At 47.2% G+C, this 25359-nt stretch overlaps 5 protein-coding genes across 5 annotated transcripts; 4 read left to right on the forward strand and 1 right to left on the reverse strand.

Moving 5' to 3' along the window:
• Window positions 1-11012: 11012 nt before the first annotated feature.
• Window positions 11013-13277, forward strand: F4822DRAFT_436606 (p53-like transcription factor; the record flags this gene model as incomplete). Its single annotated transcript, XM_051462326.1, has 3 exons — window positions 11013-11851; window positions 11935-12297; window positions 12455-13277. The coding sequence occupies 3 exons, from the start codon at window positions 11013-11015 to the stop codon at window positions 13275-13277; spliced, it is 2025 nt and encodes a 674-aa protein (XP_051316810.1).
• A 2023-nt stretch (window positions 13278-15300) lies between these two features.
• Window positions 15301-16385, forward strand: F4822DRAFT_395280 (uncharacterized protein). The gene is made up of 2 exons (XM_051457423.1): window positions 15301-15421; window positions 15478-16385. The coding sequence occupies exons 1-2, from the start codon at window positions 15396-15398 to the stop codon at window positions 16289-16291; spliced, it is 840 nt and encodes a 279-aa protein (XP_051316811.1). The 5' UTR covers window positions 15301-15395; the 3' UTR covers window positions 16292-16385.
• A 183-nt stretch (window positions 16386-16568) lies between these two features.
• F4822DRAFT_395282 (N1221-domain-containing protein) lies at window positions 16569-20771 on the forward strand. Its single transcript, XM_051457424.1, has 7 exons — window positions 16569-17545; window positions 17598-17740; window positions 17793-17881; window positions 17928-18773; window positions 18822-19137; window positions 19190-19319; window positions 19370-20771. The coding sequence occupies exons 1-7, from the start codon at window positions 16827-16829 to the stop codon at window positions 20163-20165; spliced, it is 3039 nt and encodes a 1012-aa protein (XP_051316812.1). The 5' UTR covers window positions 16569-16826; the 3' UTR covers window positions 20166-20771.
• On the forward strand, window positions 20770-23516 carry F4822DRAFT_395285 (mitochondrial carrier). Its single transcript, XM_051457425.1, has 4 exons — window positions 20770-21571; window positions 21666-21804; window positions 22560-22671; window positions 22797-23516. The coding sequence occupies exons 1-4, from the start codon at window positions 21486-21488 to the stop codon at window positions 23327-23329; spliced, it is 870 nt and encodes a 289-aa protein (XP_051316813.1). The 5' UTR covers window positions 20770-21485; the 3' UTR covers window positions 23330-23516.
• F4822DRAFT_395290 (HAD-like domain-containing protein) lies at window positions 23517-25310 on the reverse strand. The gene has a single exon (XM_051457426.1). The coding sequence runs from the start codon at window positions 25232-25234 to the stop codon at window positions 24074-24076; it is 1161 nt and encodes a 386-aa protein (XP_051316814.1). The 5' UTR covers window positions 25235-25310; the 3' UTR covers window positions 23517-24073.
• Window positions 25311-25359: the final 49 nt, after the last annotated feature.

Genomic DNA, 25359 nt, shown 5'->3' on the forward strand with positions numbered 1-25359 from the left:
AATTCAATGAGACTTAGTATAGAGGAGATCGCTAATAATAAACCATACATCCAATTTGCAATGAATTACCGTAAGCACTCAAAATAAGGTATGTAACAGCAGCACCGCAGGATTACGCTGCATAGATGATTTTTTCTTTCTCTCCCTTTCTACTCTTCTTCTACTGTAACACTCATATTTCCGCGACGAAGATTTCCGATGCGATCGCTAGGTCGTCGTATAGATAATCGCCAACGGCGTTCGTTTGTTCGTCATCGTCCAGCGTGGCCGAGAGAGGGTCTCAGATCCCGGATGATTTGTTCCTTATCTCTGTGCTTTGTAAGGTTCATTCACCTGATGGTTATACTACTGACTTGCATGTTGGGATCTTATGATTTGAGCTGATACTCCGGACATCACACCCTCTCGGTATCTTTTTTTTTTCTTTGCAGGTACGGTACAATTAGGTATCTACCTCTTCTTGTCGAGTTCAAACACCAAGTAACCCCAGCCACCCAGCATTACCTACCCACCCTTGTTCGCGAGATCTCTCTTTTCGTTCACGAGTTCCCCCCATGTACCCAAGTACGTTATAGTGTATTATGTACCTGCGACGATCTGTATATGTATCGTGCAGCTTATCATACCATTACATTATCTACCTTGTCGACCACCTATACCAGACCCTGGGCGGACTTCCCTTAAAACAAAGAACCCCAGACGAGAGGCAAGAACATTGTGGGGGGAGGGAAGAGAGTGTGTTAAGGAGGCAGGGACACGACAGGGCAGGCAAGGCAAGGAATGTAAGTGAGATGAGACTAAGCGGTGCCCGTGTTTTCTTATTGGTGCTAATTGGTGGTTTATTATGGTACGCGGGCGAATTCTGATTCGCCTCCAACCCCCCTGAATTAATTTTTTTTTTCTCACTTCACGCATCAAACCAAACCGAAAATCACTTGCGTGATGAGATATGTATGGGATGGGAGATGTATGTATGCATAAGAGGTAATGTGTATATGTACATCACCGCACGAAAGAACCGTGGGGCCGAATATTGATAGCCGAACTGAACCGGACGCTGGCTCTTATCGCTAGAAGGACGGGGAGTCCGCCTCATCGCGGTTGTCAGGGGTTTGGTTCGTGTCGGTTCGGTTCGCCATCAATGCCTAGAATTGCCTACATACATACGTGTGTAGCAGTAGTAATATATGAATATCTTTCTTTTTTTTTTGCTCTATTATTTTTCTCGAAGCTATATGATATAGGGTCAAGTTTGATGAGGTCCCTATATCGCATATATTTATATAATAAGACGACCTTACTATTGTACTATAATCTTTAAAGCACCCCCCTCGCGGCCCACATCGAAATTGAGCTTGCTTTGATTGAAATTATAGGCAACATCCCTGGACTGCCACATGCTAGGCCTGCATGATCGCTTTGATTATGGATTATGGATATTAGCTCACTCGCAGATGGAGATTGAGAGAATCAGGAGTAGTAATATGTGGTGTTCAAGCGTTTCCCGACGGGGTATATCGTTGTAATCATGGCTCCTTTGGGAAGAATAGGAGAAATAGAAATAAATAGAAAAATAAAATATGGGACAACGCTAAAGACAGAAGTCGGACTAGTATGAATTGGAAGATTTGGCGGCCGCGTGGGTGTGGAAATCGTCGATGGCGTCTAGCCTACACGTGGGAAGATATACAACGTAGCATACATGAATGAATTAATTAAATTGAACTGGCTGACTGACTTGTCCGCGACAGCATGCCTAGAATAGGCATTCGATTGGGGGCCGTTTGTCTCTTTTCTGCAGGGCCTGTGGTTGCATCCAAGCCCACAAGGGAAAGAGATTCGAGCTAAGCTAGGTAGGATACCTTGTAAGTTGAGCGTATAGGTGTAGGTAATGTATGTATGTATGTATGTAGCAATATCCATCCGTACATGGGAATAGAGAGCATGGGGAGGGAAGGGAATGGGGATGGCTGGCGGCAATAAAGCAAAAAGTTGGAGCTGGGAGCTGGGTATTGTAACTCAACCGCGTTTGGGGATTTCCAACAACAGCATTGAACAGGGCCAGCCGCAATTTGGGAACTTCCTTTACTACATCCAGCGCGTCGTAAGGGTGGGCATCGTCGGAGCCGGCAACGGGGATTGGACGGGTTAAACTCGGGGGGCATACCTCCAGGCTAAAGTAGGTAGGCGATGCATAACGGATTTCCTCTATAGCCTCGCCAAAGACAGAAAAAGGTCTCGGCAGCCTGACCAATGTGTGGAGTTTGATGTTATTATTAAACTATAAGGGTGTGGAAAAGGAGTTGTATGCCGGTTACGGAAAAGGAATTCGAGCTCTTGATTTATCCTTAGAATTAGATATATTTATTTCTAGGTAGGGTTCCAAGGTTGTTTAGCTAAGATTAGATATCCATTTGATATATAGGATGTAATTGCAGTAGCGTACCTTGTTTTCTTACCTACCTAAAGGTACCTAGGGATACTGGGCAGTTCGAGGCTCCCCTTTCGATTGATAAACGCCACTTTGGTACATGAACGTATACGACATTTATAATTATCTAATGTACAGGTACTTCTCATACAAACAGTAAAGTTTCGGGTCCTGCGGGCGGTGTTTTGCGGGGTAATGCGATTAGAGTCGGGAGTTGTCAGTTTTTAAACTCCTAACGGGGCAGCGGGCTACGTTTGCCTTCATAGTTTTATTTCCTATTTTGGCAAGTATTAGAGTGGAGTTTAAAGTCTAAGTACCTCTACTACGTGTACTTATGCGCTGGAGTACCTTTCTATCATCAATCAATCAATCAATCACTCTCCAACCTGCTTCCAACAAATCTCCTCGAAATAGAACAAATCGCTTAACTCTCTGCATTAAAAATATGTACGTTAGGGTGTTTCCGATATTAGTTAATATATTCCAACGCTGAAGAAATTGAATAAGCACTGCTGTTAGATTGCCTGTAAGCTTATTTGTTAGATAAAGTTCCAGAGCGACGGGATTGCTCTGAGGGGGCCACGGGAGGAATTACCACCAACACTACTGATGGCTTCTCTGTAGGGCTGCGTCAGTTATACGACGGCGGGAAGATCCAGGTTGACAATCCAACCCAATGTTTCCCTACTCGGGACCAGTTCTTTGTCAAGCTCACCTAATCAGTCTCCCTTCAGGTAAGCATCGTCCGCCGAGCGTAGGGTAGACGACGCAAGGAGGAACTGATTGGTCGAGTCCCTGTTGGGAGAAGTCTCGAATATAGTACCGCGGCAAGGCGGCATAGGATTGAAGGACTTGAGGGACTCGAGAAGAATTTTCTCTTGATGGTGTAGTGTTAAGTAGCTGGTAGTATATGTGGCCTTTTAGAGTTGGGGTTCGTGTTCGGCATGCGAGAGCGGGAGTAACCTTCATTTGAGTCGTCCATCCTCTATTAGACGTGATGGAGGGTATGCGAGGGTCAGATCATCCAATCAGCATTGACTCGACCGTTGATGCCTTCTTAACTGGGAGCTCGCACCGAGATATTCGACAAGGCTGCACTTGCGGTACAATACATATGCGAGACATAACAAAAATTTTCAGCTTCATGTATCTAAGATCAATGTCTGGTTGTCGTCTTCTAGCGGCAGTAGTATATACCACACTAGATAACGAAACTATCTCCAGATTCGTCCGCGTCTCAGCTATCATATCGCAAGCCTATTAGTCTTACGTACTTTACACATTTTAGGTACTTACTTACCTAAAGTAGGTATGCTGAATGTTTAATGTCTTAGACATCATGACCAAGAACTCACCAAATGTCACTTTTAGATATAAATAGTTAGAAAATATGAGAATACGACAGTTACGAGACTCCAACAGTATCGAAATGTTAGATGTATGCACCTGCGCAGGCATGTAAGTCTGTATTTGGACTTACCTAACATACATCAAAATGCCTATGTAGGTAACCTCCCTGTCGTGTAGGAGGCATGTTATGTATGTACTTGCGGGTGTGTATCTTCCTGTTGACTGACAGACAGAGACACACATGCATGCATGCATATCCCAGCCCCGCATCAATGCTGTCTCCGTTCTCCTACGGGCTATCACAATGATCTATGGTCTGATCCCAAGCGCGCTAAGCTTTTCTCCTTTCTATTCATCAACCTCCAACTGAATTTCTTTTTTTTTTTTATTCAATTTTATTCATCGATTACTCCGTACTCGCAGTCGCATATGTACGTCTCCTCACGAGGCAGATTCGCTGAGACAATTTGTACCAGCTGGGCACTCTTTTCACAACAAATGTATCAGATGCTCGGCCGATTGTAGACCTATCATTCAAAAGCCTGCTCCATCCATTAACCATTAACCCCATGTTAATCCTTGTATGCAGCCTCTTTTCCGGGGTTATCGCCGGCTTTTCATCGTTGAGAGTTGACCTCTACAACCTACCCCCTTGTAAGTTGTCGTTGTCAGTGACGAAACCCTGAATCGTTAAAATGGATATGTACAGCAACATCAGTAGCGACGTACATACTTGGCCAGCCCCCCGCGAGACCAGCGATCAGTTCGTTCGTTCGCGGGTACCTGCTTGCATGTGCAAGTATCATGGATCTATGTAATATCGTACAACATAGGAATACAACCTCCAGGGCCTGGCAGCTTGCGCAAGCTTTCTCAGCGCTGCACAAGATTTGAAGGAAACATTGACATTATCAAAAGTGAGCTCTCAACGTTTTCTACACGTTATCTTCTGCGATGGACGCCAAGATCTTTCCGAGGTACCTTCCATTGGTACTGTATCTAAGAGTAGAAGAACTGCGCCGATAGGAGGCAGTCTTGGTATTCAATAATCCTACTAAGTGCGGAATATCTTAATTGCCTACCTACCTAAGCCTAGGTATCCTATCAAAAATGTGTGTACCTGAGATTTCATCTGTTGCGTCATGCCAACTAGATGTGGCACAACCCTTTTTCATACGGGAAGGAGATCGTCGACTGCCCTGAGGCGGCACAGACGGTGTCGTACAGAAAATGGCGCGTCGGCTTGTCTTATGATTCGACAAGTCGGCTTTCATCGAGTACCCCCAGCAACTTTTTTTATGGTCAGGGCATGGGCCAGGGCTCCACTAGTAAAAGCTATATCGAATCCTTCGTCGAGGATCAAAAGGTCGTAAAGGACTGGGCAAAGTTGCTAAGCTAACAAGGCTGTGTGTAATAGGTATATGTGTGTATGTATATGTATTATGTATGTGTACATAAGTTATCTGCGCGCGTATGTATAAGCAAGTGCTGCTAGATCGTGTTGCAATTGACTAGGTAGGGTTAGTAGTTAGCTGGTGATCTTCGTTCTAAACGGAGCGTACTGGCCGGCCATATTGCCTTAAAGGAGAATAGCTCTTTCTGACTGACAGCAGTAGACGCGCATGCAAGCATCTTTTTGGTCTTACTATTTATTCCACTGCGGAATATGCCTTACCTTATTTGCTGCTCCGTTTGGTTAGTTGAATCGTCGACTACCGGGAGAGCGGCAAGAATTGCCATGACCGCAAGGCTCTTTTTCGGTAAGGAGTTACGAAATATGATGGAGTAGGTAGAGCGAATAGAGAAATTGATGATTTCGAGTTATCGACATGTTTGGTTCATCTGCCTAACAAATGCCTATCTCGAACCATACATCGTCAGTCAGTATCTTCTCAATGGAGGCTAGATCTGCGCGTTTCACAGATACATAACCCCCGACAAAAAGAGTACTTGTACCGTAACAGCGACATCCTTGTGTCGCAGGTTTGGTATCTTTTGATGCTTTTCATTTTCATCTGCCGCGATCTCCCCACTTCTCGTCATCAGTCGATCCTTTGATGCTAGAAACCTGACGTCGATGATATCCACGCGCCGAGGATTGTTGGAGGTTGTTGAATCATTTTTCTATAGCGTAGTGTACCGTATCGGGACCTACGTACGTATGTAATGTATACCAAGACGGCGAGTACCTCACTTCGGGACATGGGTGACACGCTTCGTACAACTTACAGTAGACCGTTGAAACGCGGCACGGCAGGCATCTGTGTGGTGGTGAACCCCCACCAATCCTTTGATCTTGGTTATGAGCTTACCATCCCGTAGAGCGACGGCAATCTTTGGGGATTAGGAGGCACAGCTTTGCTATCACGCGCGCAACACACCGAGTGACACCGAGTTAGTCTGAGCTTGATACCTGTTACCAGTCAATAAGCTTGTTCGTTTACACGCGATTGTGGCCCGTACAATATTAGCTGCATCTCGGATAGCAAGAGCTTTTTCGCGCGGGCAAGGATTCCTCACTTCGGTTCAGGTTCAGCATATATTAAACAGCACATATAACCACTATAACCCGGCCCCTTTTAAGATCATGGTTTGAGCTTGGGGTAATCTCGGGTCGAAGCAACCCTCGCCCTCGTGAAAGGCCCCCAACCAATGTGACATATCACAACAACGATATTTAGAAACACCCTAAGCTGTCAGTCAACAAAATCTCTAGACGTCAGTGCGAAAAGCTACCGTTCTTTTTTGACACACATACACTAGTAAGAACCGCGCCAGAGATCAGATATGGCGCTACTGTAGGTACCTACTAACTTCAGTCTAATCAATCAGTCAATCTTTCTCTCTACTATGTATTTTCTCTCCTCTTTTTTGCCACGCGTTAGAATTAGATACCTAGATAGCGTAGCCTTGACCGCTTCGTTTCCGCTGCTAATAAGGAATATTGCACGCTTCTCGAACCAAAGTTTCCGTTCCTTACCAGGCCGAAATTGGACAGGCCTCGTCCTGTTTAGTCATCGACACTGACATCAGGATCCACAGGCCTTCAACCGTTGTGGAGCCTTACTCGTGTTGAGAATGCATGTCCAAGTTGATGTGACTTGACTAAGGGCCTAGGGCCTAGTTGAAGACGCCCTTGAAACTTTTCGAGGCCATGGTGCGGTACGGGATCAGGGGGAAAAAGAGAACGGAAAATCTCACTTGCTGCTGTCAAAACGGAATAGAGAAAAATAAAAGGCATCCACTTGTTGGAGACTTCGAAGCAACCAAACCATGTGGTTTGGTAGTCGTGGTACACACGTACATCATGAGTTAGGTATCCAAGCTCCCCCCTACGTTGCGGCGAAATACTACTGTATCTATGGCGCTTGTGGGAAAGACGAGAGGAAAGGGAAAATGTCCGGTAACATTTCCCCTGACTGACCCGTTACCAACCTGGTCCCTGTCAGCTCTCGGCGCTCTCCCATGCCCACGCCATGGGTCCTAGTCCCTTTAGTCCCTTTGTGGAGGATCACGGTTGACCAACAAGGCTAGCTTGACTTATTTACCTAAACTGTAATCGTCCGCATCATCTCGTGCGATCTGCCGACTTCATTTTGGCTAGTCCGACAGCCTGGTCATTTTCTAGTCGTCTGTTAATGTCGACCTTGTTGATACAAACATGATACATAATCATTATCATCAGATTAGGAAAACGAGACTCGGGCGGTGACAAGGAGAACCCTGTGGAGGCAAGTTCATATCAGTAAAAGCCTTGCTTGCGTATTACTTTTACATATATCTCTTTACAAAGCGCTAGGCTGCTAGGCAAGTAAGTAATATCTGAATAATCATAGCAATTTCGTTTGCCGATTCTGCACCATCGTTGCAGAACGGTATGTACAGTGTAGGTATGTAGGTATGTAATAGGTAATAATAATAAGAATAAGAAGCCTTAAAGGAGGGCGGCTGCTAGCTCGTCACATTGCACTTCGATATCACCTGCATCGCTTCGCATCAAGAAACAGCGGCCGACGTTCTATTTTAGACATACAGCAACGCCCGCTACTACAAGGAGGTTGCTGTGTCGCCGTGTAATGGTACGCGATCGCAAACCCGCAATCGCAAGCGAGGTACCTTTTCCTGGGGGATCGCGCCAGACTGTTGTACTTTCATACTTCGTCTAACATACGTAAATACTTACCCAGTTACGTATCTAGGTATCTACCTAGATTATATATACACGTAACGTACATTGACTTGAGTAAGCAGAGAGACGTTTCGGTCATGATATCTGCAGGCCTTTATTAGTACCGGCATAAGTAGGTTGTTCCCTCACAGGCTATCGCTCCCTCTGATCAGGTAAGTGTTCCTCCAATCAGGGGAGCGTCGCTCATCACTTGCTTTATGAGAACCAAAAAAGAGCTCCATCGCGAAAGGATGCGGCTGTTGCGCCGATTACCGTCGTGGGATGGGATGGGCTTTCATAAAATAAAATAAAAAACAAAATAATCTACGTATGATGGCCCGTCCTTTTTTGGGGGCGAGTTCCTCCCTACACTAACTTGAGATGTACCTAATCTACCCTTCCAAGGGAACCCAGGGTTATAGGTCATGTATTATTATACATATTCCGTACTCCCAGTCCTACCTATCGAAATGCTGTGGTACCCTGGCTACCCTCCAAAAGCTTACATGACCTCCGAAGTGGCGTGCCGGGTTTGTCCAGCAGGTGGATCTCTTGCTAGGCGCGCTGATCCAAATCGGGAATGTGTTGGATACAAGTCGTGATCTGTATGTACCTACTACGGTAGGTATTTTGTTATCCTCCGCATTCGAGGTAGAATCCTATCCTATTATGTTCGCGTATTGTCAGAAGGTACCCAAGTAGGTAAGTACCTAGGTATGAATTCATATTCATGTGTTAAGAGATTGATCGCTAGGAAGTACCCAAGTAGATCAACTCTGCTGAAGCAATGACGAGTACCTAGGTATTTGCCCATTGGACCTCGTTTACTTACCTCTCCATCATCATTGCCGTGAATGGTCTGCTCTTTAATCATTCGACTTATAACAAAAGACAGTTAACTGCCATGCTAATCCATTATGCGCTTTCGTTATCTGCACCTCGGCCCACACTTGCTTTCGTTCTTCTAATGACAATTCGACAATTCGATATACCTCATCTCGGGTCTTCCTCGCTGTTAAGCGGTTCGTGATAACCAGGCATGCAAGCGAAATTCCTTGATATTGGCATCGTCTCTCGCTCTATTGTCCTTTCTCCATCGTCCAGTTCCGGTTCGTGGGCCGAGGGAGCTATCAATCCAATATCATCCGTCCCTTTCTTCCCCCCCTATATCAGAGAATCTGTTATTATCAAGGCGGCGACGGTTTTTTTCATTAGCAAAAGCTACAATGTACGCAGCCTCCCCATCCTACAGCGAAAACCATTGGCTAAAAAAACCACAAAAAATAAGGGCTACCTCGAAGATAGGTACGGATACATGACATTTTTTTTACAAGGGTCCAATAAACTTATGTGCGCCTTTTGCGAAGCGAGCTTACTGGATCCCCGCCGCCACCCCTGGTCGATACCCAGCGAACGCAATCTCGTGAACCGATATTTTACTGTATTGTTAATGTCTGCCACCCACACTTACCCACCCACACCCCTGCTCTCGCGCTTTTCCCTTCTGGCTCTTCATCGGCGGATATGTCCAACGGTTTCTGGCTCTTCGAAAAAATAATAGCGGGCCCCCTCCCCATCTAAACGTACTTAGGTACCGTACCCATCGTACCTACAAGAAAGCCGTCGGAGGATTTCCTAACTAATCAGCACCTCCCTGTTGGGGGCCAGGGCCAGGGCCAGCATTGGATAGAACGGAGCTGGCGTGGAGGGGCTTTTTTCATTTTACAAGGGACCATCTCGAATGGACTCTAGGTAGCCTCTTGTCGATAGGAACCCCCCGTGCCTCCATATGATCCATGCTCATCTTTTCTACATCTTTTTTTCTACCTGCCTACTCCGTACCTACCCCCTCCATCTGCACGCGCACGCCTCTAAAGAAGGCTTTGCCGTCATTTCTCAATCCACCATGGCCAGGCCCGTTTGCCGGTAGGCCTTTCTTGGAGGAGGTAGGGTACGGCATCGAGGTACCTTGGCCCTTGTCAGAGTCGGCAGACAGATGAAGGTTATTATGGGGCATTTTGTCCGTTCGAGTGCGTTATTGTTATTCCCAGTAAAGTCTCCAATTGTAGCTAGGTACCTAGGAAGGCAGGTAAACAGTTAGGTAAAGTAGTTAGTCGTTTGCGCCTACATTTTAAAATCGCGTTCCTTCGATTCTCGAGTAAAGTTCTGACCGTGTTTACGCGGCTGCGATGGAGAATGGTAAGTCTTGTCTGAATGCCTTCGCTAAAGAGTGAGATGAAAAACAATGGTTCGGACCGTCTTATGTACATCTGCCACCGTTTTTTATACCATTGTTGGCGCCCTAAAGGGTGTCTGGAGGAATAAAGCTGCTGTCGATATTGTCCAGGGCCTATCAATCAAGTCCCGGCCAGAACTGAGAGCCCTGTATCTCTCCCCCAGCCAGATCGCCATTAGCTCCGTTCTCCTTCCCAGTCGGGCTGCATGCACTGTATTCTAAAAAACCCATGTCAGTTCTAGGTACTAAAGGTCTCTGTACCAGACCCCCAAGTCACTTCTTCGCTCTCTTATTGACTGCTTTTGAACCTGGACTGGGACCACCTCCGCTTGGCTAGGACCCGTCAACCGTTAAACGTGCCCCCCAGGGTTGTGGATAATGCCGTCTCCTGCACAAAACAAGTCCCCTCAAGAGGCAACATCTATCCTACCATATCCCGTTCCATCCCATACAAGTACACTTCGGCCTGCAACCTTACCTTCTTTCAACGTTCACTTTATTCTGACTTCACCTACCTTGTCCAAGGAAAGCCTTTCCCACTTCCATCAAGGTTGTGGGCTTTCGATAGGAACTTCACCTTGGCGAGAACTACTAGTTCGAACATCAGTTAGCCAATTTACTGTCGCGGGTCTGATGTTCTGAGTAAAACGTCGTCTTCCTGTCTGGAGAGGAGGAATAGAAAAAAACATTAAAAAAGAGAACAAAGAAGAACCAGAAGAGCAAAGTAAGAGTTTTGGTTAATCGCCAGTTACGCGCGAGGAAAGGTCTTGGGAGCACGACTGGGGGCACAGGTTCCCATGTCAGCCACAACGACTTTGACGGCGACCATGGCAGAGTTGAAGCCGGAGCCAGCGCATAATCCCCTTTGGTCGACGAATTATGTGACTCGACAATATCCGATGGACTCGAATCTTTCGCATCCCTCGACGACACCATCGCAGCATGCAGGGCGCCCGCGCAGCAGTCACCCCACCATCGACCATCCTTACCCGTATCCTCGATACCCGCAGGAGGAGTCGGATGGATTTGACAGCAGATATTCTCAGCCGTCTTTAACGCAACATCACAGCTTCCCTAATCTCAAGAGGCCACACCAACCCGGCGAGCACCCACCATACCAGGAGATCGTACAGGACCTGAGGGACGACGGGTCGAAACTTACCGTGAACCACGACCACAAACTACTCTCTTTTAGGAGGGTCCAGGACAAACACACCATTGTCGATCAACATGGCCGAATGCAACAGCTTGAGCTTTCCGCGCAACTCCATGGAATGTTTTTCCTATCGGAAATGCCGTCAAGTACGAGCGACGGCGCGATTTTGCAACCAGAGTTGACTTGCTACAGGAGAAACCTGTTCCAGATCAGCGGTTCTCTCATCACGCCACGAGGCCAACTATCAGTAATTCTCCCTGAGACGGGTGAGCAAGTCCCAGTGAACAACACCGAAGTTACCATTTCGGCTATCGAATCCGTCGACGGCCACCCAGTGCGACTCATCGTTATTCCCTGGAAAACGCCACCACCAAATTCTCCAGAACTACCACAAACTCCAGATCAGGAGCCACCATCACTACCGCTGATTCCATTCCCGGATGATGGACAGGAAGCGGATGGCGAATACGCCGTGTATCCTATTGGATGGCGGCGACTACAGTTTAGGATGTAGGTAGTCTTGAGTTTCTTCCTCTTTGGAAGAGCACCTAGATTTTAGTACGAGAAAACCTGTGTACTGACGTATTTCACAGAGCAACTGCAAACAACGGAAGGAGAAAAGAACTTCAGCAGCACTTCGTGCTACACCTAAAGGTGGTGGGGACGTTGGCGAATGGGTCAAAAGTCGTCCTTACAGAATCCACCACAGCACCCATTGTGGTCCGAGGGCGAAGCCCACGAAACTTCCAGGCTCGAAAGGAGATCCCTCTCCTAGGATCCAGTGCTGGCTCAAGGGGGCAGGCATTAGTCGAAACAGGACTAGGAATCGTTGCCGGTCCTTTGAGCGTGAAGCCTCAGGACCCTAAACTACGGGGTTTGAACCTAGAACTGCCGAGGACTGCGTTCACTTTCAACGCTTCGAAGCTCCCCGGCAGCCCGATGACGATGAGATCCAAGTAGGTTCTTTTCTTAACTAATTCCGAGACGATAAGACGCAACTCTGTAGACACGCTACAACGGATCCTGTATAGGTTAGAAGGAGAGCGTGGGGGGATCGTGCTTCGTTCATTTCCTTTTGTTCTCTTTGAGATAAGTGCTGACGCGAGATTCAAGCTCGTACCCTAGTTGGAATCCTCCTAGCCAGTTGCCCCTGTCCGGAATGCCAGCTTCGGCTACTGCCAGTTACCCGCCAGCGAGTATACCAGCCGATTCGTACCAAAAGATGCCACTATCGGGGACGTCGAACTTCACGCAGGAGCCACAGGAGATGCCCATGCAAACGTCCATGCCATCTATGCAGTTATCCCTAGCTGCAACAGAACAGCAACCACCCGCGATTCGAACGCAGTACGCGTACGTCCAGGGGACTTCGGCCCCGCCGCAGCTCTCGGTGACAACAACATCCATCGGTAGCAGCTCAGATCATGGCAACTTAAGCGTGCCAAGGTACGTAGATTCGAATCCGCGGCCGACTAAGAGCCCGCGCCATGCAAGCCACCAGTCTGTTCCCAGTACTAGCTCTATGAGCAATAATAACGATACTTCCGAGTACCGATATGGCCCTTCGGGCTATGTACCAGTTAACAGCAATTCCAATGAGCTAAACTCGGCTTCCACATATAGTGCCAACAGCGCAAGTGATGGCGCTTCTGGTGCTGCTAGCGCTGGTGGCGCTCCTTCATCGGCTGGTGGGCACTCCCAGCAGCAGCAGCAACCGCAATCGCAACAACCACCACCTCGCGATTATTACCCACCCACAACGTCGTGGACAACGGCGGGCGAGCACAGTAGTGCCACCGTTCATTCGTACCACGGTAGCGGTACCGCAGGTAGCGATAATAGCAGACCGTACGCATTTCCCGGCAAAAGCGACCACCCGCCTGCGCCAGGGAGTTATGCTTCGACTCTGAACCATTATTCGTGGAGCCCGACGTAAGAATTGGAGCTAGAAGACGACGATATGAAGTCGGTTAGGAATATACGATGAATATGTTTCTTATTCCCTGTCTACATACACCAGAGAGATGTGTGTACACGGACAAGAGAAGGATGAAGGGGATAAAAAAGCGCGACATTTACCGTGTGTCGCCTGTATATTATTTTAATGGAAGCTCAGTTTTGTTTCTTATTCGCGACCCCGTGGTGGAAGAAAAAGGGCCAAAAGCTGATTTCGAATTTTCGCATCCCTTATGACGGACTTGTAAAGGGTTATTGGAGTGGTGGTGTTGGGTGAAGGGAGTACAGAGGAGCAAGAGGCGAAAGATGGGATAAGTGGTCCCCATGCGTTCGTGTAGGAAAAGGGAGTGGGTGCCATTGCCGTTGTGTGGTCGTCGTGTATCTTGATGGTGGTTTTCTCGTGTCGATACTCATTCGTGTCTTTCGCTCATAGCGAGCACGACCCTCTCCACCACATTGTTTGGAAGTACAACAGACGCATTCAAACGCTCACAGAGACGGGTCGGCATTGAAATCTCCGGAGTTGGTTTCCTCTTTCTCTTACTGTTATTGTCGTTTTGAGTTGGAGGTCATCTTTCGCTATTCGATATCCCCCCCTTCGTTCGTATCATACCAACATACCATACCATACCATACAGTACCATCGTCGTTACGTGTTGCACAGTCTAGAGCAAGCGAGCAGGGCGGCCGCATTATTATTTTTCCAGCGTTCGGAACTCATGTGATATGATAGGCGGGACTGCTGGAGTGGTAATTTGTTGTCATTGCTGTTTATTGTTACCTTTTTTTGCTGTGAGTTTAGCGACGACGAAGGGAAACCCGCCCCCTATATGATATCGATATTTCTTGCGACTTTGTTAATGATTGTTTTATTCTTTCTTCGCTTAGGATGGCAGTATACCCTGGCCAAGGAGAAAAGTGATCCGGATAGACTTCTAGGAGGACGAAACCTTTATAAAAGAGACGATGTTTGCTGTCTTGTCCTCGATAACCCGCAGGAAGCAAACAAGATCCTGCGCGAGAGGTGGATTCATCGTCTAGAGTGAGGCGATCGAAATGGCAAATGGAGTATTTGGAACTTATATACCCTATCGTATGCCTCGGCTGGTGTCTATGGGACCACCCGCAGCTTGTATTTTAGTGGACTTCTTCGATCGACGCGCAACTCACATGGTCCTGATATATACTAGTTTTTCAGCTCTCAGCCGCTAGGGCCTTGTATAGCACCACACTAAGATATCCGTTCCCCCAAGCTGAAGTCTTCTCTCTATTTCTATTGACGATTATTGTTCCTAGATGTGGGCTATCGACCCATACTAATGCTTAGCGAATGAAACCTGGGGTTTAAGAGAAAGCATAAGAAATGTGAAGAAGATGGTGCCACCAAGGAGAGCCTTGTGCAACCACAAAAGGTGCATAGAGATCGTAGTTGGTATTCATGGATGATTATAGAATGAGACGATAGATCGTTGCTTAAATAACCTATAAAAATTGTGAAATTCCTTTGTATTGACACCTTACTGGGCGGAAGGCTCTGTGGATATGCAAGCAGACGAGTAAGTTAAGAGGAAAAGATAAAATGGGCTGTTAGTCTAGGATGGACTTTATATCTATGATGGTTTTGGTTACACTCGTACGCTAACGTTTCTTTTTTTTTTCGACTATTGCCATATGTACCTTCCTCTTTTATGTGAACAAGCAGGTGAGGTAGTATTCCTACTTAAGTAGCTCCCTAAATCTGAGGTGATACAAAACTCTGACTACGGCCGTTACTACCTTGGAAGATGAAAGTTCGTAGGTGGCCATACAAGTAGGATTCAGCTAAGATTAGCGGTGTTCCAGGTTGTCGGGACCGTGAACTGATGAGGCAAAGCAAAATAACCTTAAAAACAGGGCACTAATCAACTATTGGGCAATTGGCTAAAAGCCGCCCCCACCCGCTAACTTTTAAGGTATGGTCCGAGCATAGGGACAGCGATAGATTTCTTTTCATTCCCCAATAAAAATTTGGCCCGTATTAACAACAGTAAATCACTATATCACAAGCTCACTTCATCTCATCCATCTAACAATAAGAACAACTCATCCAGCTGACGTCATGTTTGAAGTGCCTGATGCTAAACGGTATGAGATTACTTGGTACCCATGTCCTCTGTTTATAAGCTAATAATAAGCATAAGTGTCCGACGGGAGGAATTGTACGATTCTGCCTCAGATGAGGAGGTGGTACAAGATGAGCAGTTAGACTCGACATTGCGGGGCAAATTGAATGCACAGCTTTCCGATTTATTGGACATCAGTTTTGGGGCAGACGAACATGTTGGGAAAAAGCAACCCTCGGAATCTCTCATAGAAGATGCGGATCGAGGCCCCGATGATGTTGACGATACCGCGAAGTCTGAAGAGGAGGCCTTTACGTTTCGATTATTTAGAGGGGAGGAGCCATCTCATAAAGTGATACTCAAACCTCAAGGTTCCGATGCTGAAAAGGACGGCGAGGGTGGGTTTTTGGTTCCCAGACGACCCAACTCGTACTACATTGCAGATGAGCCACCACCCGAAACTGCCCGGGAATTTAGAATGGCTGCTGTGAGTGCAGACTACATCCTACAAGACGCTAAAAAAAGACGATGGGGGCTTGAAAAGCCTTGGAAAGTGACAATTATTAATATCACTACCAACAAGAAATCGGGTGCCCTAAGTGGTTCTGTCACTTCGGATGCAACAATCGGGGCTGGGAAGTCGAAGAAGAAAAGGCCTGGGAAGAAGCGCAGAATTATTCTTCGTGTTCGAGAAAAAACGAGAAAGGAAAAAGAAGAAGCTTCAAAGCATCAAATAATTGAGAAGGAACAACATCTTAAAGAGAAGAAGCAACGGATGAACCGGCAGAAAAAACTACGGAAGAGAGCTAAGCAAAGAGAAGAGAAGAAAAAGAGCGGTAACGATGATGCAAATTCTGAACATAGCAGGGATAGCAGCCCGGCCGAGGAATAGGTCTGGGGTCTGGGCATAGAGACGAAATCAATCTACAATCAAATAATTCCATTCATAGCTTCGATATGATGTTAGGTCCTTCGAAATATTAACCATCCATAGATGTGTTCAATTTATCCACCTCTAAGAGAGTGGTATATAAATCGGCTAAGTATATATTATGCATCTATAAGATACCCCGTTAGCCTGTTATCCGAAACATCTAGGTAAGAGCTATTTGAAGCTACTGCATGGCCCACATCTTTGAAGGCCTGGAAGGAAACCGCCAAAGAATTAACATCGATATAGATTTCATCTGCTCACGCGTCGTGTTTCTAACACAAGTATTCATTCTACCCTGCAAATATTGAGTTGGCTCACTGATGGTTCAAATATTTGCATTGCATACAATACTTTCGATTTCTTCGTCTCCATATTCGCTTCCCACAACATACATCCATACCTAGGTACATATATGGGCACCGATAATATTTTCCCCATTATGTACTCGTAAAACCGACGCCGCGTTCCGAGCCCCGCAACGCGTCAAGATACCATGAATTCCCTGTGGTCCTCGAAAGCTACCGACGAGGGTGGCGATGCACCTAAAGCTCCAGTGGACGTAGATACAGGAGTCGCAGATGTCGGACTTGGAACAACCGCAGCGCCACCCTCTCGGCAACCCGTTCGACCTCCCCTACAGCGAAACCAAATTCAGCCTAATCCGCCCGCGCAACCTCTCGCGTCGACTAATCAGCCGCCGGACTCGCTCTCGTTGGCCCAGCTGAGGCGCATTGTATCCGAGTTTCCCCGTACCGAAGCTGCAGCTTACGATTTCGAATATTCTGACACCGGACCCCACGAAGAGGAAATTGACGAGTGGTTCGTATACCAAGACTGGCAGTGGCTTCGATTGAATTCTGCGCAAAAAGCTTTTGAATGGCAATGGGAACATGATATCGCGGCAAGACAAGATGAGATTACTTGGGATGAGGCGGACGATGACGACCGAAATAATTTCATACTACAGGCTCTGGACGGTGTTAAGGCCAGCGACGCCGCTACTCGCGCTGCCGCTATAGGTAGGCTTACATACCTCGTCCTAGGCAGATGGGCCGATACTGCTGGATCGCCTCCTGGTGATAAATCAAAACTTCGCAGTGTTGCGGTACCCGCCCAACTTGCTGCTATGAAATCTGGTGTCAAGCTGATTTCAGAGTGGGATGGTATTCCTATTATATGGATCGCGCTACGCAGTGCGTATGAAATTCTATGGTATTTCTCACCTTTTAAACTACAAAATTTACTATACTTATCATTTATACAGGGTGGATGAACCGTTAAGACCGCAAGGTAGCAGTCTAGCGGAGGCGCAAGACGAACTTATGAACTTAATGACTATTATGTTTATGTGTATACAAGAAACGCTTAACGACCAAGATGGGATGGGTATAGTGCGCGACAAACTCCGTAAGCCATATATCTTTTGAATATTCATCGAACATTATACTAATAACAGCAGTGGAATTGGAACCTCATTTGACAACATTTATGCTCACGGCATCCGCCAAGTTGCGATGGCAAGAGGTGAATGTTGTACCGGCTTCTCAGGTACGAGATTTCTCAATGCGTTCCTTGTTCCCTGCTGACAAATTAGACGCTTTTGCTATTGTGGAAATCAATTCTACTTGAATTTGGCGGAACTGCGGAGATTGAGGAAACAAAAAAGGCTCTCAGGGAGAATTCTACAGATGAAAAAGAGAAGGACCTAATCACAGCAACCCCCCTTGACTACCATGTTTTCCGACAGGAGATCACTTCAAAATACCCAGCCTATGTACCTCCGCAACCAGTAATACCACTTGAGGCAGATAATACCTCCCTCCTACCTCCTTTACCTAATCACCCCACTAGGAACAATGGATCAAATGGTATACTTCCTGCTCCTCCGGGCACGCAAAGTGGAGGGGCATCAATTTTACATCAGCCTGTCCATATTGCTACTCCGGCACCATCCCCCCCGCCGTCTCCAGCAGTTGGTGGGAAAGGAGGCAAGAAACAGAACTACCAAACCAACCAGAATTTCCCATTTATGTATCCACCTTTGGATGCTACCAGCAATAGTGCAGGAGGTAAAGGTGGTGCTGGCTTGCAGGACTTTCTCGTTGGTCGTAAGTGGGAAGGCAGCGACGTACCGGCTTCTATCCTCGAGGCTGGTGAGTTATTCTCGAAACGAGTGCGAATGACCCGGGCTACAAGACAGCTGTGGGAGGAACGCGAGAGATTTCAGAAATTCGAAAGAGGCTGGGACCCCTCGGACGACGACATTGGGGAGCTAGATCTAGATTCGTTAGAAGTTAGTGACGATGTTGACGATGACAAACTTCTCGAAGCCATCCAGAAGCGGGAAAAGAAAGCTCGGGGAGCTGAGATCGATTACGGCCCGGATCCGAATGTCGACCCAAAGGTGAAGCGACGACTGGAAGCTGTTGAAACGTTTTATGTGAGTAATTCTGTTCGTTCTGATTAAATCACGGCTAATACTGTGTAGGCTGCTGCTTTACCGCAACTACAATCCTTAGTGATAGTCCTGATGAAGGGCGTATTGTTTAATGTTACAGCATGTATCGCCTTGCCTGCTAATGGCCAGCAGCAATCCATGATAGCGAGTAGTAACCAGCCTCGAGTTAATGGTGGGCCTGCTACAAACCGATCACAGGATAGCTCTATGGGAGCTAACAGCTCGGCAAACCACGACGGTTCGGACCCTTCTCAAGAGGACCTAGATGCTACGAGATGTAGGGAGATTGAGTCGAAGGCCGCCACGGGCATCATCCTTCTGCTCATGAAGTGGTTGAAGATCTCACGTAGGTTGCGGGCACCCCAATGTTGACTAATCTTACTAATATGCGAAATCAGACGTTCTGAAATTCGAGTATTTGTCACAACTACTATTGGACTCCAATTATTTGCCTCTGGTACTTAAGTTGTTCGCGCATCAGGACATTCAACAAGTAGTTGATAGCAAAACCGACCGACTCGAATATAGGTAAGGGTTGCCCGAATATTATTTGTTGGACACGTCTCACAAGTATTTAGTTTCTTCCAATTCTGTAATGACCGTGCCCATCATACGGACAAATTACAGGTGGAACCGACAGAGATCGACGACGCACCAGAGGATGAAAGCGAAGACGACGCTGCACCACCACCCATCAAGCGGCGACGATCACCGGAACCAGTGGCCGAAACCCCTGAAAACGGTGAGGCCGCGAACAGGACCGATGGGCAGGTCTCCACCCGCCCCGAAGTGGATGAGTTGGGCTGTCCACTGAACCCTCTGCCGAAGGAACCCATAACCGACTTCTCGCGACGCAATTTTTTCGCGCTCATCAACTATCTGCGAATCATGCAGAAGATCTGCAAGAACAAGTCCCATCGCAATTTATTGCTCGTGCAGTACAAGTCATCGAACATTATACGCAAGTCACTCAAAATACCGCAGAACGAGCTACGACTGTACACACTCAAGCTTTTCAAGAACCAGGTTCCGTATTGTGGTCGCAAATGGCGGCAAAGCAATATGCGCGTTATCACTGCGATATATCTGCATTGCCGGCCAGAACTTCGCGATGAGTGGTTGGCGGGTTCCGACGTTGACGCTGAAGTGGAAGAGGCCCTGCCACTGGAGCAGGCCCTCCGTAGTTTGACGCATTGGTTCAATGTCCGACGGTACCCGGACCAGATGGCGGCGGATATCCGGGAAGCATTGCGGAATGAACAGGACTTCTTCAAGCGGGAGCTCGAGAAGCTGGAGGTGTGGGCCGATGTCGGGCAAGTCGACAACATGAACGCCGAATGGGATGGTCTTGGACACGGCCCCGCCTACGGCTGAATACGGTTCTGTTTACCGAGCCATTCGGAATATTTGTCAGGAGTTACTCCCCCTCCGTTGAAGCCTGGCCCGTCTAAATTACTTTGCTCTCTGCCTGCATAGCTAACTAGGACTGCTATCCGATGCTTCTACATAGAAGTATCTGGCGTGGTGTTACGGATGGATAGGTGTTGTTGGCCTTGGCTGGATAAATCAGAGTGGTCTAGAATCCTAGGCGCTTCCTTCAGTAAGTCTAGGTACGTTGTACTACTTCACGGGAAGGATCTTCGACTTATGGACACCTTGATTATGGGTTGTACATAGATCGGCGACTCCGTGTTTTGGGCGGAATTTGTTGGATTGAAGAGATGTATAGTTACTTACTCACCTACTTACATAGGTAGCTGAAGAAGTACTGAAGATACGAAGTCTACGATAGTGCTGTGTTACGATGGGTAACAGGTTGCGAACCTCCGCTGTAGAACCCCCGCTGGACTACCTGAACCTTGGAACTCCGAATGCCTGTACGGATATGCATATATGTACGTGCTTCAGTGACTAACCTCGTAATCTGATCCAGTACAGGTCCATTAATAAGCATGCGTGTGTATTACAAGTGTGAATGGGTAAGGTTAGTCGCCGTTCTTGAACTACCTAATTCTGCCTTATACATGAAATATATATGTATGTTATGGCCTATAAACATGGAGTTTTTAGTGGAAGTTAATCGTTTTTTAGCGCCAACCTGTGAACCCCGATTATTTTCTCCATCCCCTAAACTTATAGCACCCCCACGGTCCACAGGTGATAGTTTGGTACTTGTGTGGGGGTTGCATATATGTACCTCCAACTATGGGCATTCGGTAACTCGGTAACTTTTAACTCTCTTTAACAGCTAATAAGCCCTGGAACTTGCAGCATCCGCGGGCGCTTATAGACCCGACCCGCTTATGAATCGGACCTAAACCTTGGAAAACTACTCACACATCTATCTATTACATCTTTTCCGTAGGTACATGCATATTAAGTTCTTTTTTTTTGGGTTCTTTTGTGGACGTCATAATCTATACCTTGTTTCTTCTTACACTTGCGATTCGGATTCGTTTTCTTTGGTTCACCTCACCTCGCTTCGCTTCGTCTTCGTGTCACACAACAAGAACAACACATCAATCACATCACATTTTTCAAACAAGGGGGGGGAAGAAACGGGAAAACGACCACTCATATGCGATAGATGTAGTGCGCCAAGCATAGAAAAGAGAAAGGATTTGAAGGGAAGAGAGAAAAGGGGGTTGACTGAAAACGAAGCAAATCGAGGGAAAGGGAAAAGGGAAAAAAGAGATGGTGGCAGATCCGGAGGGAAAGACCTCGCCGGTCATGTCGCTGGTCGCCGGCGGTATAGCGGGGGGTGTGGAATCAGCTTGCACGTTGGTATTTCTATTCGTTTTCTAATATCTACCTACCTACTTAATACAGTGGCAGGTAATTTCTGAGCACGGTATACGGCTAACATCCAACAAGGTACCCCTTCGAATTTGCAAAGACACGGGTGCAGCTATACGGCCATGAAGGTATCAAGAACCCGTTTATGGTAGTCGCCAAGGTAGCTAGGGAAGAGGGCTTACGTGCACTATACAAGGGGTGCTCAACTATGATAGTGGTACGTTTATCTAATTTCCAGATACATGCATTTCTTCAGAAGGCTTTCTTGTTTTTCCCACTTCCTTCGGTACCAAATGTGCGGCATGTCTCGGGAGGAACACCAGCGCTATGCGCGCCGACGTAAAATCGATCCACCCCCGGATCCCACCATTTCAGGGAGCTTCTTGCGAGGCCGTGGCTCGAAGATCCCGACAACCAGAATTATGAAAAAACGTTTGGTCCGGGGACGCGTATACTAAACGGATACCGCATCTCCTTCTCAATTAAGCAGTTCCGATAGAGAGGGGGAATACCCTAGCAGAAGAGGGAGAGCGAGAAAAATCTACCTAGGCACCCATTGCAGAACGATCTGTCTATCTGCCCGCTCTCCCTCTTTTCTGTTAGCTGCAGCATGCATATTTTTTTTTTTTTCTTGATGAGAATCCTGCCGTTTCTCACAAGCTAGCAAGGGGCTTTCCAACTCTACCAAGAATCCAAGGGAAGATCTAACTCCTGATTCGATATTCGCGGTAGGACATGCGGCATCCCAGGATACTCCGTGCCTTGCATGCATGTCATTTCGACAGGTTGATTTGTTTTTGCACGTTCACACCCCAGGGTAGCAGATGGATTTTTATGACTTGCATTACATACCGTTACGCCGTATCATATATACACATATTATTTATTTTATTATTTTATTCACTATACTTATTATATATGTATATGCACAAGTTATAGACTGACTAATCATTCCGGGTGTGCTGTATGTAGGGCTCTATCGGGAAAGATGCAGTACGATTTGTCGCGTTTGACAGCATTCGGTCTCTGTTCGAGGACCCGGTTACACACCGGTCCACCACGGCGCAATCTATCGCTTCCGGGAGTACGTAATCGAGATTTTCCTCCGTACCTGACCGTCTCCATCGGGGTGTTATCCCCGGGACATATCCGAGCCCCTTTATGCCCCAGGCCCGAAGTAGTAAATACCTAATTACTAACTCACCGTAGTGCTAACCGGCGTCGTGGCCTCAACAACCATCGTAACGCCTTCCGAACGCATCAAAACCGCCCTCATAGACGATGCCCGTACATCGCGGCGTTTCCATTCCCCTATCCACTGCATAACAACCCTCTACCGCGAACAAGGCGCTCTCCGTGCCCTGTATTCTGGGTACACAACCACAACCTTGAAACAAGTCGGCACAACCGGCTTTCGACTAGGTTCCTACGCCGCGCTCAAAGACTGGGAACGCGGCTACGGGATCCCCGTAGACAATGCGTTAACCAGTTTCGCCAACGGTGCGTTCGCGGGGACACTGACTACGCTCGCGACGCAGCCTTTTGATACGGTGAAGACAAAGGCACAACAAGCTAAGGCTGTGGGGACTATGGAGTGTGTGAGAGTGATATACGCTAAGGATGGAATACGCGGGTTCTGGAGAGGTACGGTTATGAGATTAGGACGTACGGTGGCGGCCGGTGGGATTTTGTTTACGGCGAATGAACAGGCGCTTAAATTGCTTAAAACTGTTTTTGGGTAGGCGTTTATGATGTTTTGGGTATAGATTGGATAGAGATGGGCTATATTATATATAGGGGCAAAAGGGGTTAGGAGTATCCCGGAATACTATAGATTGTTGAAGGGGAAGATGAGTGGCTGAGTATATAATGGATGGATATATCTCAAAGGTATTAGCTACCTAATTTGAAAGCATATTCTAACCGTGTAGTGATTAATTTCCATGATTTCGTATCTAGACTCTCGTGTTACGGGACGAAGGCATTTCACTCTTCGCAACTTTTCGATATCTAGTCGAAATAGCCTTACTACCGCCTAAACAATCCCCCCCAACCCATCCCATTCGAATACAATTCGATTGATTTCATGTGTCTTAATTACAAGGCAAGTTTCTATCTGCGTTTGGATAGTAAAATAACGCGGGACCGGGCAATGTTACGAAAAGGGGTATCGCACACCATTCACCACCCGTCCATGTCGAGATAACGCCGTCCTCTTATGACGCCGTGCCGATGATTCATTTGAGCTATGATAGCCTGTTTGAAACTTTTAAAACCAATGCGCATTCCTCGTATTCCTCCCTTCCTTCCCCTTTTTGATCATCTATAATTTCAACGCCCTTTTTAAAGCAGATTTTCGAATCTTCGCGAAGTGGAGCTGTAAATTCAGGCCATATCTTTAAACGCCATTCCCTTTCATCTATGATGACCTTTCCCACCATCCCCTCTCCCTAGACGCCCTTCCTATCACCTCCCCTACGTTAGGGTTAGTGCGGTGCTTGATCAGCTTCAATTTGAAAAGGCCGATCCCTAATATGCGTGCTAACATCGACATAACGCGCACACTCATTAATATAATCATGAACCTGTGGAAGCACCCTCTCCTCATAGGGGTCATCCGCATCGCCCACGAAGTCAGGGACCTGAATAAGATTATACGGTTCCGAGCGCGCCTTCTCGATCGAATCATCGATTAACACGGTATCAGCCTGACTCCAAGTCTTCCCATTCGCAACCTCGGGGTGCGCGGAGCGAATCACGTGATCTTTCCATAATCTCGTTAATCGCTTGTAGCACATAACCCGCGCCCTGTAGTCTTTACCCGTTAGATTAAAGCGATCGCGGCCCCATATCGCCACGACGTCGTTGAGCTGCTCGGGCGTGAGGAGTTGTGTGCACATGTGTTTTACGTTTGTGATACTAGCGGAGGACCATATGACGACTTTGAAGGTCTCGATGCAGTATCGTAGGAACGTGCGTGCGTGGGGTCGCTCGATGAAGTACCGGGGGTTGGTGCGCTTGGGGCGGTAGAGGATTGTGCCGTTTAGGTCGATGACGACGAGGAGTTTGCGCGCGTAGGGCAGTTGGAAGGGTGGGAAGGCGGCGCGTTGGAGGTACTCCGGGGTGGGCTCTGGTATGCCTCCTGATTCGGGTGAGGGCGCGCTGATGGGTTCTCTTGCAAGCTCCTTCTCTGCGCGACTGAACCGGAACAATTCTTTTTTTCTCTCTTCTTGTCTCTCTTCATGTCTCAACTGGCGCTCCGACTTGGGTTTGGTGGTAGGTGATGTGTTCCTGGGAAATAGTTGGGGTGGTTCGGCATCGGACAAGTTAGCAGATAAGTCGATCTCGTCTGGGTTCATCATGTTTATGTTGAGGGAGTTTGAGTTGTGATTAAAGGGGATGGTTGGTTTATAGGTTGGGTTCTGATATGTCTGCGGCTGGTTCACTTCGAATCTCGCGTTTACTTCTTCCATCTTGCGCTTTTTCTTTTTGCTAAAGATTTCGGCCCCGTTGCGCCAACGTGTCGTGATAGTTGAGAAGTGGTCGCTCAAGATATTTAAATAGTTGGAAGGAACTCTTGTACTATTTGTACTTCCAGGAAGTAACCTGACACGTCGAGAAACGCGCCACATAGAGAGTAAGTACATATATGTAGCGACACGTTTCAAAGCGCATGTGCGGTTAATGGAATAACAATCGTCGTGAATTTTGTCACAATGGAATTGAATAATTAAGTTGGAAACTTAGAAACTTAGGATATCCATGTAGATCC

The sequence above is a fragment of the Hypoxylon trugodes genome (genome assembly GCF_022578975.1).
Source record: "Hypoxylon trugodes strain CBS 135444 unplaced genomic scaffold F4822scaffold_3, whole genome shotgun sequence".
NCBI lineage: Eukaryota > Fungi > Ascomycota > Sordariomycetes > Xylariales > Hypoxylaceae > Hypoxylon > Hypoxylon trugodes.

What these genes read in the sequence shown, in the direction of transcription:
- F4822DRAFT_395285 (XM_051457425.1), top strand. Translation starts at nt 21,486, where the DNA reads ATGGTGGCAGATCCGGAGGGAAAGACCTCGCCGGTCATGTCGCTGGTC. An exon ending in GGTGTGGAATCAGCTTGCAC is followed by an intron (nt 21,572 to 21,665) that starts GTTGGTATTTCT and finishes ACATCCAACAAG; the next exon opens with GTACCCCTTCGAATTTGCAA. An exon ending in GCAATCTATCGCTTCCGGGA is followed by an intron (nt 22,672 to 22,796) that starts GTACGTAATCGA and finishes AACTCACCGTAG; the next exon opens with TGCTAACCGGCGTCGTGGCC.
- F4822DRAFT_395282 (XM_051457424.1), top strand. Translation starts at nt 16,827, where the DNA reads ATGAATTCCCTGTGGTCCTCGAAAGCTACCGACGAGGGTGGCGATGCA. An exon ending in AAGCTGTTGAAACGTTTTAT is followed by an intron (nt 18,774 to 18,821) that starts GTGAGTAATTCT and finishes AATACTGTGTAG; the next exon opens with GCTGCTGCTTTACCGCAACT. An exon ending in ACCGACCGACTCGAATATAG is followed by an intron (nt 19,320 to 19,369) that starts GTAAGGGTTGCC and finishes ACAAGTATTTAG; the next exon opens with TTTCTTCCAATTCTGTAATG.
- F4822DRAFT_395290 (XM_051457426.1), bottom strand. Translation starts at nt 25,234, where the DNA reads ATGTACTTACTCTCTATGTGGCGCGTTTCTCGACGTGTCAGGTTACTT.
- F4822DRAFT_395280 (XM_051457423.1), top strand. Translation starts at nt 15,396, where the DNA reads ATGTTTGAAGTGCCTGATGCTAAACG. An exon ending in GAAGTGCCTGATGCTAAACG is followed by an intron (nt 15,422 to 15,477) that starts GTATGAGATTAC and finishes AATAAGCATAAG; the next exon opens with TGTCCGACGGGAGGAATTGT.